This window comes from Triticum dicoccoides, chromosome 2A, assembly GCF_002162155.2.
Source record: "Triticum dicoccoides isolate Atlit2015 ecotype Zavitan chromosome 2A, WEW_v2.0, whole genome shotgun sequence".
Classification (NCBI taxonomy): Eukaryota; Viridiplantae; Streptophyta; class Magnoliopsida; order Poales; family Poaceae; genus Triticum; species Triticum dicoccoides.
This window is the reverse complement of record NC_041382.1, coordinates 688931678-688943356: the sequence shown is the minus strand read 5'-3', so window position 1 is coordinate 688943356 and position 11679 is coordinate 688931678. Positions and strand designations below refer to the sequence as shown.

The 11679-nt window shown below is 47.2% G+C and overlaps 1 protein-coding gene across 1 annotated transcript; it reads right to left on the bottom strand.

Annotated features, from left to right (window-relative positions):
* Positions 1–388: 388 nt before the first annotated feature.
* Positions 389–904, bottom strand: LOC119351897. The gene has a single exon (XM_037618675.1). The coding sequence runs from the start codon at positions 807–809 to the stop codon at positions 579–581; it is 231 nt and encodes a 76-aa protein (XP_037474572.1). The 5' UTR covers positions 810–904; the 3' UTR covers positions 389–578.
* Between the last annotated feature and the right edge of the window lie 10775 nt (positions 905–11679).

Here is an 11679-nt window from a genome sequence, read left to right as displayed (position 1 = left end):
CATGTAGAATGCTACGGCCGGCCAAAGCCAGGCGTCACCATTATCGGTGGCTGCTGCTACTGCAGTGGCCAGTGATCGGCACAATACATGCAGTGAGCCAGTGACAGAGATTCGGCGGCAATGAGCACCACTATAGAGGCTCGATCGGGACGGATCAATGTACTTTTGCGTATCTGCATACGTGTACGATCCATGCGAAATGGTCCCATCAGTACGTTAATTGCCATCTTAATGAAGGCGGACGGCAAGCGCATTCCAAATTTCCAATACTGCCCTATGCATTAACGCTGCCACCATTGATAGGGAGCTTACTGCAATACACCAGCTAAGAACTGCTACTACTGCAGCAGAGTGCCAATCGCAGCGCTCCTCACATGACGCGGAACGATCAATACACCAGCTAAGAACTACTAGAAGAATTAACACAGAATCCCCATTACATTGGCCAGGCCAGCAAGCTACTCTAGGGCCGTAACCACGGCCAAGAAGAACCAAAGAACTCGAGCGGATTAACTGATTGGCTCCCTACGCGGCTATTCGAAGGATGGACAGATCGATACTGCTGGAAGAAGCTTGATCTAGCTGTAGATGGTGACGAGGCGGCGGAAACACCTGGTGCAGGAGTACTTGCGCTTGTTCTTGAGGCACAGCGGGAGGCACAGGATGCGCCGCTCGCTCTCCACGTCGGTCGCCACCACGGGGCCGCCACAGGACGGGCAAGCGCCGGGCGCCTTGGACGTGGCCAGCACCCGCTCCACCTTCGCCCCGACGATCATCTTCACCGCTCCGCCCACGCCCATTGTTGCCATCGATCGACGATCCCCTCGGTCGCAGGAAAGAAAGAAGAGGGTGATCGGAGGAGGGAAATGGGATTTTTTGCCTTGGAAAGTCTGTGGATTTTGAGTGGCCGGCGCCGGGGATGGCATGTGGCAGGCCCCGTATATAGCGGAGGGGACGAGGACGCAGGCGGGAAGCAGCCAAAGCAGCGGCAGGACCGGGCGCGCGGACCGCTGTTGCCTGCGGTTTTTACATTAAATGGTTTTTTTTAAGAATCTGTTGAGGTTTTTACATTAATTGTTTGGAAGGTCAAGTTTTATTCATCAAAAATCACATATATTGTGGGATACAAGAAGTGTTATGAGATTGGCCAAATCATACATGAGGTCCACGTCCCAATGAAAGAGAGTACTTGGTTAAACTGTGTGCTTCGTCCCAGCAAAATCAAAACTATGTGCGTCATAGTTGACAGCACGACCTTTGAAAATAAAATTACACTGAAAAGTACTCTTTTGTCGCTTTATCCTTGCCTCTAGTTTCTTTAACAACGTCAGCAACCACTTGCTTCGAATGTGAAGAGACGACAAAGTTCTGAAGATACAGGTTTTTACATGCTCGCGTACGTCTCGATGGGCGGCCCGCTGGTCGTGTACACGATCCACGGGCGGCAGGCTTGCTAGAGCGGTATGCCCATGTGTGGTTCTCCAGTTCCAGTGGAGGAGTACACGCTACCCTTGCATCACTTTGATTTTCTTTTAGCTGTAATAACTAATTAAATTTCTGCGTGTCTGCTACGGATCAGGGACGACACAGCAAAGTGTGCGCGTTTGTTTGTACATTTTATTTTATTTTGTTCGCTATGGGCAATAATTCAAAGTTAGCAAAAAAAGGTGCAAAATATATGAACATTTGTTATCCTATTTTGTTCAAATACATGGACATAACATATACTTAGTTTATATTTACCTCATAGCTATATATGCGAACATATTTCATTTGCTCTCTCCCTCTTGGCCATCATGTGCATCCGTCCTGTAAAAGTCCCCCACGTGTATGTTGAGCATGGTTTCTATTAGGGAAACGTTCCCTGCCGGGCAGACCGGCTGAAACTTTGGCTGGATGGGTGCTGATCGTTAGATTAGGCCTGATCGAAGGGACGCAAACCAAGCTCGGCTCCTTTGCACGCGTCCTTCTGGGGGCCCCACAAGAGAAAAGCGGCGGCAACCTTATCCTTCCCTCATTCTCGGCCGCTCAATCTCTCCCTGACCTCTTTCTTCGTCTTTTTTCTCCACCACACATCAGGGGAAGTGAGGAACTGCGGCAGCGCGCTGGAGCGGCGGCACTGGGGAGCTGCGGCGGCAGCCGTGAGGTGGGGGAAGTGGGGTTGTTGTGAGCCTTGGCGGCCACCTCGCCACCCAGTGTCAGCGGCGACCGGCCGTGCTGGAGCGGTGGAGCCGTCATGTGACGAAGAAGGCATGCACGACCACGAAAAATACAGGGACCGGCATTTTCCATTTCTGGAAACGGCGAAGAAAAAGATACGACCGACGGCGAAAAATACTGCGATGGCACGGATGGCGAGCTACAACCGGCGGTGAAAATGTTGGAATCGACGACCTCCACTGTTGGAAATGGCCAAAAAAATGCTACGACGACACGCATGCTGAGCTACATCCGGCAAAGAAAAATGCTGGGACCGTCGACCTCCATTGCTGGAATTGATGTCGCGGTGTGCTGCGACGCCGCGCAACGGCAGCTTGCTGGAACCCATGCATTTTTCAATGGCGACGAAAATTGCTGGAACCGTGTATCTTTTTTGCTGGAACCAGCATCTCAGCGTGCTGGAACCGGCATTTCCGGGAGCTACATGGGATCGGCAGGCGCGGTAAGGATGCCGGAACTAGAGCCCTGTTTTGCTGCATCCGGCGAGCGAAATTGATGGAACCGGCAACTCCAGGAGCTACAACAGTGGTGGAGGGCGCGACAACGATGCTGGGACATGCGCCCTGGTTTCCTGCAACCGGCGAGAGGGGGGATGTGAGCCGTGATGCGACGGTGATGTGGATGCTGCATCTGCTCGACGGTCGGTGCGTCGACGGCGACGGCGACGGCGAGGATGAACCGGTCATTTTTTGCTGGATTGGCGGGCGGTGGTGACTACATCAACGTCGGCGGTGCGACAAGCTACGAAACACGCCCTATGTTTCAGCCGACGGTGGCAAGCTTGAAGCTATAGAACGCGGGTGCTGCCGGAGGGCGACTGACAACTACGCCAACGAATGCGGCCGTCGTGCCTCACGAGGAGCCCCCGATGTAGGACCTGCATGGTGACTAGCTGGCAAAGGGAAGGGATGCGTTGACTAGGCTGAGAAAGGAGAAGAGGGAAAATCAACGGTGTGGGATGGGGTGAATCGAACGGCTCGTAGGTTACCGGCGCAGAGTTTCTGCCAGTTGACCGGCGCCTATCAGTCACCTTTCTATTAGGGCATCTTCAAGGGAGACCCACAAACATAGTTTTTAAAACCGGCCTTGAACCGGTGAGCCCAAAGGTTCAGGTATTCACCGATTGGACCGTCGGTTCGTCCATATAGATGATGGTTCGGTAGGTACAATTTTCTAACAGAATAAAGGTAAGTGGTGGATTTATTTGATGTGTACAACAACTAATCGTAGCCCAGTTAGTCATTGGGTCAGGTATAGCCGCTTCAGCTCGTAGGAAATACATTTCCCTTATACTAGCAAATATATTTTCCTTTTGCTCACCCTTTTAGCGGTTCAGCCGGTCTGGTTTATCATCCGGTTTTCCTCAAAACCGGGCGGTTCAACCGATTTTCACCAGTTCGATTGCAGAACGGTCCACAAAGCTTAGAAAACCGTTAAGCCTATCGGTTTGGGTTTTTCCCGGTCCGATTGGCTGTCCGGTCTGGTTTCTTAAACTATGCCCGCAAAGCATTGGTATATGTCTGGTTGAACATATTTATTCACTTTTGCAATCCAATAAGGACCCGTACGGTCCGCCAAGCAGTTCGGACATCTATTTTCCAGCAGAGTAAAGACAAAGTGGGGAAGATATACCGGAGTCCGGACATTCATTTGACCAACCAAAAGCCTTTGGATGGTCCTCCTCTATTTTCTTTCTTCACATGTATGGTCCCCCTCTCCTCAGCGGCGGAGCCAGTTCGGTCGGAGAGCCGGGGCAAAGTACACTACGCTCTAGTCTGTTAGTTGGTGGCCCCTAAAAATGATGGTTAGCTATATATTTATAGCTGTTGTTCAAGCTAGATTCCATGGAAGAGCCCGGGCAGCCGCCCCGGCTAGCCGGGAGGTGGTTTAATCACTGCCTCTCCTCTCTCTCCTTCCAACCGAACACCACACCACAAATAGCCACCACATGTATGGTTCTCACCTACTTTTTCTCCTCCCAACTGGATAATTTGTGCTTAGCATTGGATGTATCACTTCGTCATCATGTCTGCGGACCACATCCACACACAAAACAAACATATACCTGTTATATTTGCGGGTCGGCGTTGGAGAAGCCCTTAGCACCGCGATTAATTGATGGTCACGTCCTTCCCTCCCTATCTCCCGTCCATCAATGTGAGTGACCCAAATATTTCTATGGCCATATCGACCCACGATAAGGGAGCCAGCCCACCAAGAGTGACCAACACATGGGTCTGGGTGTGGGCTGTCGAAAATTAGCACAGGGGAAAGCAACGAGCCAACCATCCAGGCTTGGATCAGAATGGCATAGCATGACAGCTTCCTCCTTTCCCTACCCTCCTCTATCTCATGTACTTCCTCCTTCCTCCTTCCCCAATCTCTGTAGCTGAGCTTGATCTCCATGTAATGGAGTTATTCGAGTGATTCGTGAGTGGGTACCTAACATCGTGGCATCAGAGCCGCCCTCCACCTTTCCGATTGTCTCAAATCCGCTCGAGTTCCTCCTATTTCTACCCATTTTTTGTTCGTCATTTTCTTCCACCACCATGCATCCGGAGTTGAAGGCCTATCTAGACGGCTCCTGGTGCACTACGACGCCATGGACATGCAGTTCACGCTGATGTCCAAGATCCTCTCGAGCGTCTTGACCCCGCAGTCGGCGTGTCCCATGGCACGACGCCAGATGGCGGCCTCATCGACGACACCCTTGTTTACCACGGTCATTCCCGATGCCCTCCCAACCACCACCCAGGCCCGGGAGGTCACTGTGATCACCCACGACACATCCCCAATCTGCACCGAGATGGCACCCTCCACCCGTTCGATGGGGACATTGACCTAGGTTGACGCCGTCACCAGCGTCGATGACATGCACTACACCACCACCACCGTCCACTCCAAGTTCGTGGTCGATCCCATCCATCGGGAAGTCGAGCAGCTCACGATGGCACCTTCCATCGGCAGCAACACCACTACTACTGAGGTTATTTCCTCTGTGGTAGTCATCTCCGACATCTCAGCCTCCCTAGCGATGACCTAGGAGGTCCTCGAGGTACTCTATGTTGCGCTTCTTGACTCCGTCAACCAGATGCCCATGACACGTTCGGCTGATTGTGCCAACCAAGCAGTGCTGCACCGTCGTTCATGTCTCCAATGACAACGACGCCACAACTTCCAGTAGCCACAGTGGCATTTATCAGCGACCCTAATCAGCCTATTATGGGTGGTGTTTCTATCCTGGGGGTGCCCCTAGCCATCGAGTGCATACCCCTGGTACCTCAAATCCCTCCCATGAGCTCAATAATCAACTAATTGTAGTTGTCTATGAATCATGATCCGCACAACTTGATGCCCACAGAGTGGGCGCTCTTCTGCTTCCCCGACACACCTATACCCTCATTGATGTCAAAGGCTTTTCCTCATGTTAGGCACAAGATGCTGATGCTATGGCCAATGGAGTGGCCATCATTTTGGATTAATTGGGTAAAGGGAAACGAGGTACAACCCATCCATTGGCCATGGTTTCTAGGAAAGTCCATCGAGCATCCATTGCTAATTGTGCAAGTGCATGGCATTGGATTGAATAATAGCTCCATTCCTAAGAAACTTTTTCATATTGGAGATCTTGGAGTTCTTTTGTCTTCTCCTTGTTCTTCCTCTCATATTCCTCCATAGCTTTCATTGATTTGGTGGGATTTGAGAGTGATGGACTTGAGAACTTCGTGTGTTCTTGCCATTACATTAGCTGCATCGGTTTGAGTTCTCTACCATGATATGTGGAAGTGCAAGTTTAGAAGCTTATTACTCTTGGTATTTGGGCACCCTAGAGCTTGTGCCTCTTGGGTACTTGGGCGCCCTAGATGGTTGGTGGTGTCGCAGAGCTCAATCAATCTGGTGTGAAGCTTCGGGCAAGCTTTGGGTTCTCCAATTAAGTTGTGGTAGGGGCGACACCGGGGCGCCCCAACCCTAGCCGCCACAGGCCACAACCACCACAACCACGCCACCATCGCTGGCGGCGGCGAAGGTGGCGCCTCAAAGTAGGTGACGTGATCCCCTCCAATTCCAAGGCAGTTCAACGCGTGCTTCGGCCCTCCCAGATCCCATCTCCGCTGAAGCTCGCTCTTCACGCGTGTGGGCTGGTCTTCCCACCGGTGGTCGGTTGGATCTGCGTTGCTCCGACGCTCACACGCCCCCAGCCTCCCCCCTCGCTGCATCAACCATGGTGGCCGCCGTGTCATGCACAAGGACGACAGGTCTTGCATGTGCTAGTGTGGGATGGCCCTGCTGGAGGAAGAGGAGGCAGTCGGCATGATGGAGGCCGAGCCGGAGCTGCGTATGGGGATCTTGATCACTGCTTGATCTGGATGTCCCATCAAAGCTGGCGTCGGATGGGCCGTAGTCGTCATGTCCGCAATGATAGATCTATGTGACACTGGTTTACGATTGCGGACCTTCTGTGGATTGCGTCGTCCATCGAAAGGTCTTTGTGAGGGTCCTCTCCCTAGATCAGTGGTTGTCTTCGACACGGAGTCACTACAAAAAAATACACTTCCATGATGATACGTGTTTGTCATAGTAGGTCGTGTTTTCTGTCATGCATGTACATCCATGACAAATTTATGACAAAATCAAGATAGTCATACCTATGCTGCCGTAGAAGTGTTCCATGACATTACCAAAATTATCATCATGGAAGTGTCCACTTCCATGATGATAAATCGCACGTCACAGAAGTGCTTTGGTCAAGGGTGACCGACACGTGGCATCCACCATAATGGAACGCCGTTAAGCTATCGGGTCGGGTTTTGGATCCGATAACCCATTAACAGCCCCGACCAATGGGGATTTTCCACGTGTAAAATCATCATTGCCTGGAGGAAACACATGTCGGTCACAGTTGGGACAGATGTCAACCACTCATTGGACGGAAGGCACCTATGATATGTCGACACGTGGCACGACCCAACAGAGGCCCATTCCTGTGAAAAGGCCGGCCCGTTTGACTTGGTGAAAAGCTGGCGGGCCGGCCCATGGAAAGCCTGTTAACGGCCTGTTCGAATATAGCCCATTTACAGCCCGCTAACCCAAGGCCCGTTACGCCCTATCCGAATTAGGCCCAATAGCGTCATCTGGGCCATCCAATATGATTCCAGCCCGTTTTCACTTCTGGCCCATGTATGGCCCATGACGTCTTTCGGCCCATATGAGGCCCTATGTAACTCTTGGCCTACTAACGGCCAGTGGTGAAACTGGCCCGTAATGAATAGTGTATCACTTTACACCCATTAACGGCCCGTGGTGAAACTGGCCCGTAATGAACAGTGTATCACTTTATACCCATTAACGGCCCGTTATTCCGTTGGGCCGTTTCCAGCCCATGTTATCTTTCGGCCTTCCCAGAGCCCATTTATTCTTGGGCTCATTTCCAGCATTCGTTTACTTATGGCCCGTTACTGTCATTTTCTGCTTTTGGGCCAAATTCAGCCCGTGGTTATAGTCGGCCTGTTTGTGGTCCGTTAATACGTTGGGCCGATTTCATAGCGTCATTAAATACGGCCTATTAACGATGGCCCGTTATGGTCGGCCCATGAATGGCGATTCCAACTCTAGCCCATTTACGGCCATAATGCGGTCTGTTTGGCCCATGTTTGCCCAATCGATTATACGGCCCGTATAAGGCCCATTGATAATACGACCCGCAGAAGGCCCATTGTTTCTACGGCCAGTAGAAGGCCCATTGTTTCTACGACCCGTAGAAGGCCCACTGTTTCTACGGCCAATAGGAGGCCCAGTGTCACTACAATAAATATTAGCCCATGGTTATTGTGGCCTAGTTTTAAAAAATAGGTTATTGCAGCCACTAGCTAACCGCGGAAAAAAAACTGCAATGACTACAAGCAAACAAATAAACAAGACAACAAGGAAATAAATAAGCAAGCAACTAATGCTAGGCTATCACGGCTATTGCACATATTACATCCACTAGGCATCAAAGTTCGCCACCAGTGCAAATATAGGGAACAAAGCAGCATATCATATACACTAGTTGTCAAAGTTGGCGACCAGCGCAAATAAACGCCGCAGCAAAGCAAATCCAGAACTGAAACCACTTCAGAAGATCTCAAGAAACAATATCCTGGGTACCCATAATGCTGACAAGATGCTTAGCAATCTTATTAACTTTCTCTTGTTTGGCGCTTAAATCCTCCAGCGCTTGCTGTTGCACCAGAAAATATGCATCGGAATTCTGCAGGGACTTCCTCAGTCCTTCAGCTTCCTGTCGCAGCACATCTGATCGATGTCTTTCAACTTGAAGTTGAGACTCAAGAAGACGAACTGATTCAGGCAGCGAGTTCGAAGAGCTTGTGCCAGCAGTAGTGGCCAGTAACTCGAGCACTACATCATGACAGGACTTTTGGGTTCCCTCACTGTCGTCAAGATAGTTTTTATCAGCTTTCTTGGAGACCAACAGGGATGTCTCACTATCTTGAACCTTATCTGCATTACTTCCTTTACCATTGGATAACGCGGTACTGTTCTCCAATATTTTGTCCGCATTCTAAAAGAGAAACAAGCAGACACATCACATGTTAACCATGTTGTATATGAAACTCATTTTGGTAAATGAGTTCAGTAGTAAAGTGGACATGATAACAGCATGAAACAAACATATATCTATGTACCATGGTCACTTTATGGTCTATATCATTCTAGTTTTTTTGTCAAATCAAGATAGAGACACAGTTCAAATAATATTTGTTCAAGACAAAGCAGAATAGACAGAATATAAGTGTGGGTAACTATAGAGCAATAACAACACACTACAACGGGAACCCCCCTTTAGCAACGCATCGTTGCGTTGCCTAATGTCCATATATGTGTTGCTAAGGTCTACACCAACGCATTAGTATCCGTTGCCGTTGGTGGCGTTGGAAGGATCTACAACAACACATATAGTTGCGTTGGTATTCAGCATGTAAAAGCGTTGCACGATAGCAACATATATATCTACAGCAAAACAACACTTTGTATACGTTGCTGATTACCCTACACAAACCAATTTTCACATTACAAACCAGTGCAGCACGTCCATGCATCTGTGCAGAGCTTGAACAATTACTGGCATTTTATATATTACGAATAACGAAGTAAGGAGCAGCAATCCACTAAACAGAAAGATTTTATATATTTAATCAAATCGGTTTGCATTACATGGAACACAATTTGATAAAGATATTACATGATCTCCTATTTATTAACCATGAAACTGGCATTGTATAACGTAAATGTAAAACTATCTTGTAGTAGCCCCATTCTCGACCTTTCTATCAACAACTTAGCCATGCATCATCTTCATCTTCAACGTCCTTCCTGCTGGATGACAAGCTTCTCTATGAACTTCCTGTGAATGCCTTCTATGACATTGTTATAGGATGAATTACTGCCACCCTGCCCATGGTTCGGTACTAGAACTGACTGGCAATGCGCCACTGCAACAGATGAAATAAACAAAATGAAAATTCAGCATGAGGAGATGGAAGCCACATGTAATGCTTAAATATTCTGAGTTTGATCATTTATCGAAGGAAAGCTCACATCAGTTCAATGTATTGTAAATGACCAAGAAAAATTCTTGTCATTCCTTATTCCTAGCAGATGCTTGATTTAATTGTAACAAGAATGTATAACTGTGAACTAGGCATGCCACTCTGTTACGCACTCCTAAATTTTTTACCTCAATCTTTTTCTTTTCTTTTGCCATATGTCGCAAGCCAAAATTACATTAGGACCATATATCTAATATATAGAAATGCATGTCATAATGAACATGGTCCCTCTTAGTACAAAAAGAGAATTCTCATCCTAAGATCAAAGATTACTCACGTTAAGGCATCTTGATGACAGTATACACAAATATTGTAAATTGTATACTGCGATAGGGTAATTGCAACTTTAACATAGCCACACACGCTGTTATTTTTTTGTCCAGCCAAGTAAATAAAGAAGAGTAACTTCAATTAACCTTAGAAAAAGAATACTTGAACTAAGATAATGGAAACTAATTGTGTCATATAACTTACATTCAGGTGTGCATTTTGTTCCACAAAGCTGCTGCAGACCAACAAAAATCCTTTTGGAAACATCCTATATGGGTAGTTGGGAATATAGTTAGTGGAGATAATTTAACAAACTTGGTTTCTCTGTATTTTGTCACCAGTTCCTCAAGGAAAGTCTAAAGCAACCCATATTCTGGTATCCTGTGATAAGTTCAGCAGAAGTGTCAGATAATAAACACTCAAGGTAGAGTTTCTATCTAAAGTGTTTCCTGTATTATAAGCACCTTTCAAAAAAGGTTAAATCGGAAATGCAAAATGGAGCTTGAACTCTAGGTAGCTCTTTATCTGAAACATCCATGTGCAAAAGGATTGTTGAAATCACCATATTTGAGGGGCTAGTGTTTATCTTGTGTGGCATTGTAGCTTTTCATCTCTTAACTTGCTATCTAGAAATCTTTACCAGTAATCTATGTTTTGTATGATATTTGTTTCTACCTTTCAATGAACTTTTTCTTCTAAGTTTACAGTTCAACATCGAACTCACTACCTATAGGGCAATACTCTGAGCAATAAAAATAAATAGTTCATAATTTTTGACGTGACGAGTTTCGTTTTAAGAACTATATATATATCAGGAAATAACTAATATTTTTTTTTGCAGGGGAGGAAATAACTAATCTGGTGTTCTTGTAAATCTTAAACTATGGCCTGCTATCTTACTTATATTAACATTGTAACTGTTCACACTGTTCACATTACATTTAAGTTCTATATGATTTAGATAAAAAATAAGCTAAACATCCCCCACAACAAAAAAAGTAGCCATATTTTCATATATAATGAAGGGAATTATAAAGTTTTGTCTGCCGCTTGAGCAGACTATTCTTTATTTATTAGGAAAAACTGGTCCAGAGTCTAAAATAGATGCCATATAGTATAAGAAATAAGATCAGGGTTGCAACATATTGGGTTTCAGTCAAAAAAACATATTGGGTTCTATAGAGATCAGTCTAAACGGACTAGCTTGACTCATCCTCATATCCCGACAAACTGTTCTCAGATGGAGTATATTGAAGCATGTACATTAGCATATTGAAGTATGGTTTGAAAGAACATGGAAAAGCATTAACACTACTATGTAGTGAACGCCCCACGAAAGTTTCAAGCACAACATACCTTGCATTGATGCATTGGCGGGAATTAAAGCATTACTCTGGTCCTCTGCAAGAACACGTCTTTGACAGCAAGCTAGAGGCCAACACTTGTAACTACACCGGACTAATCCTACTCAGCCCTTCCTTTAACCTAGCACCAAGTGTTTCCTCCCCACCCACGTGTGCCCCGCCCTCGATTGTACTCACCCCCAGTACAACGGCCACCCTTTCCCCTCTAGACGAAT

Coding starts and splice junctions, on each gene's coding strand:
- LOC119351897 (XM_037618675.1), bottom strand. CDS start 809: ATGGCAACAATGGGCGTGGGCGGAGCGGTGAAGATGATCGTCGGGGCG.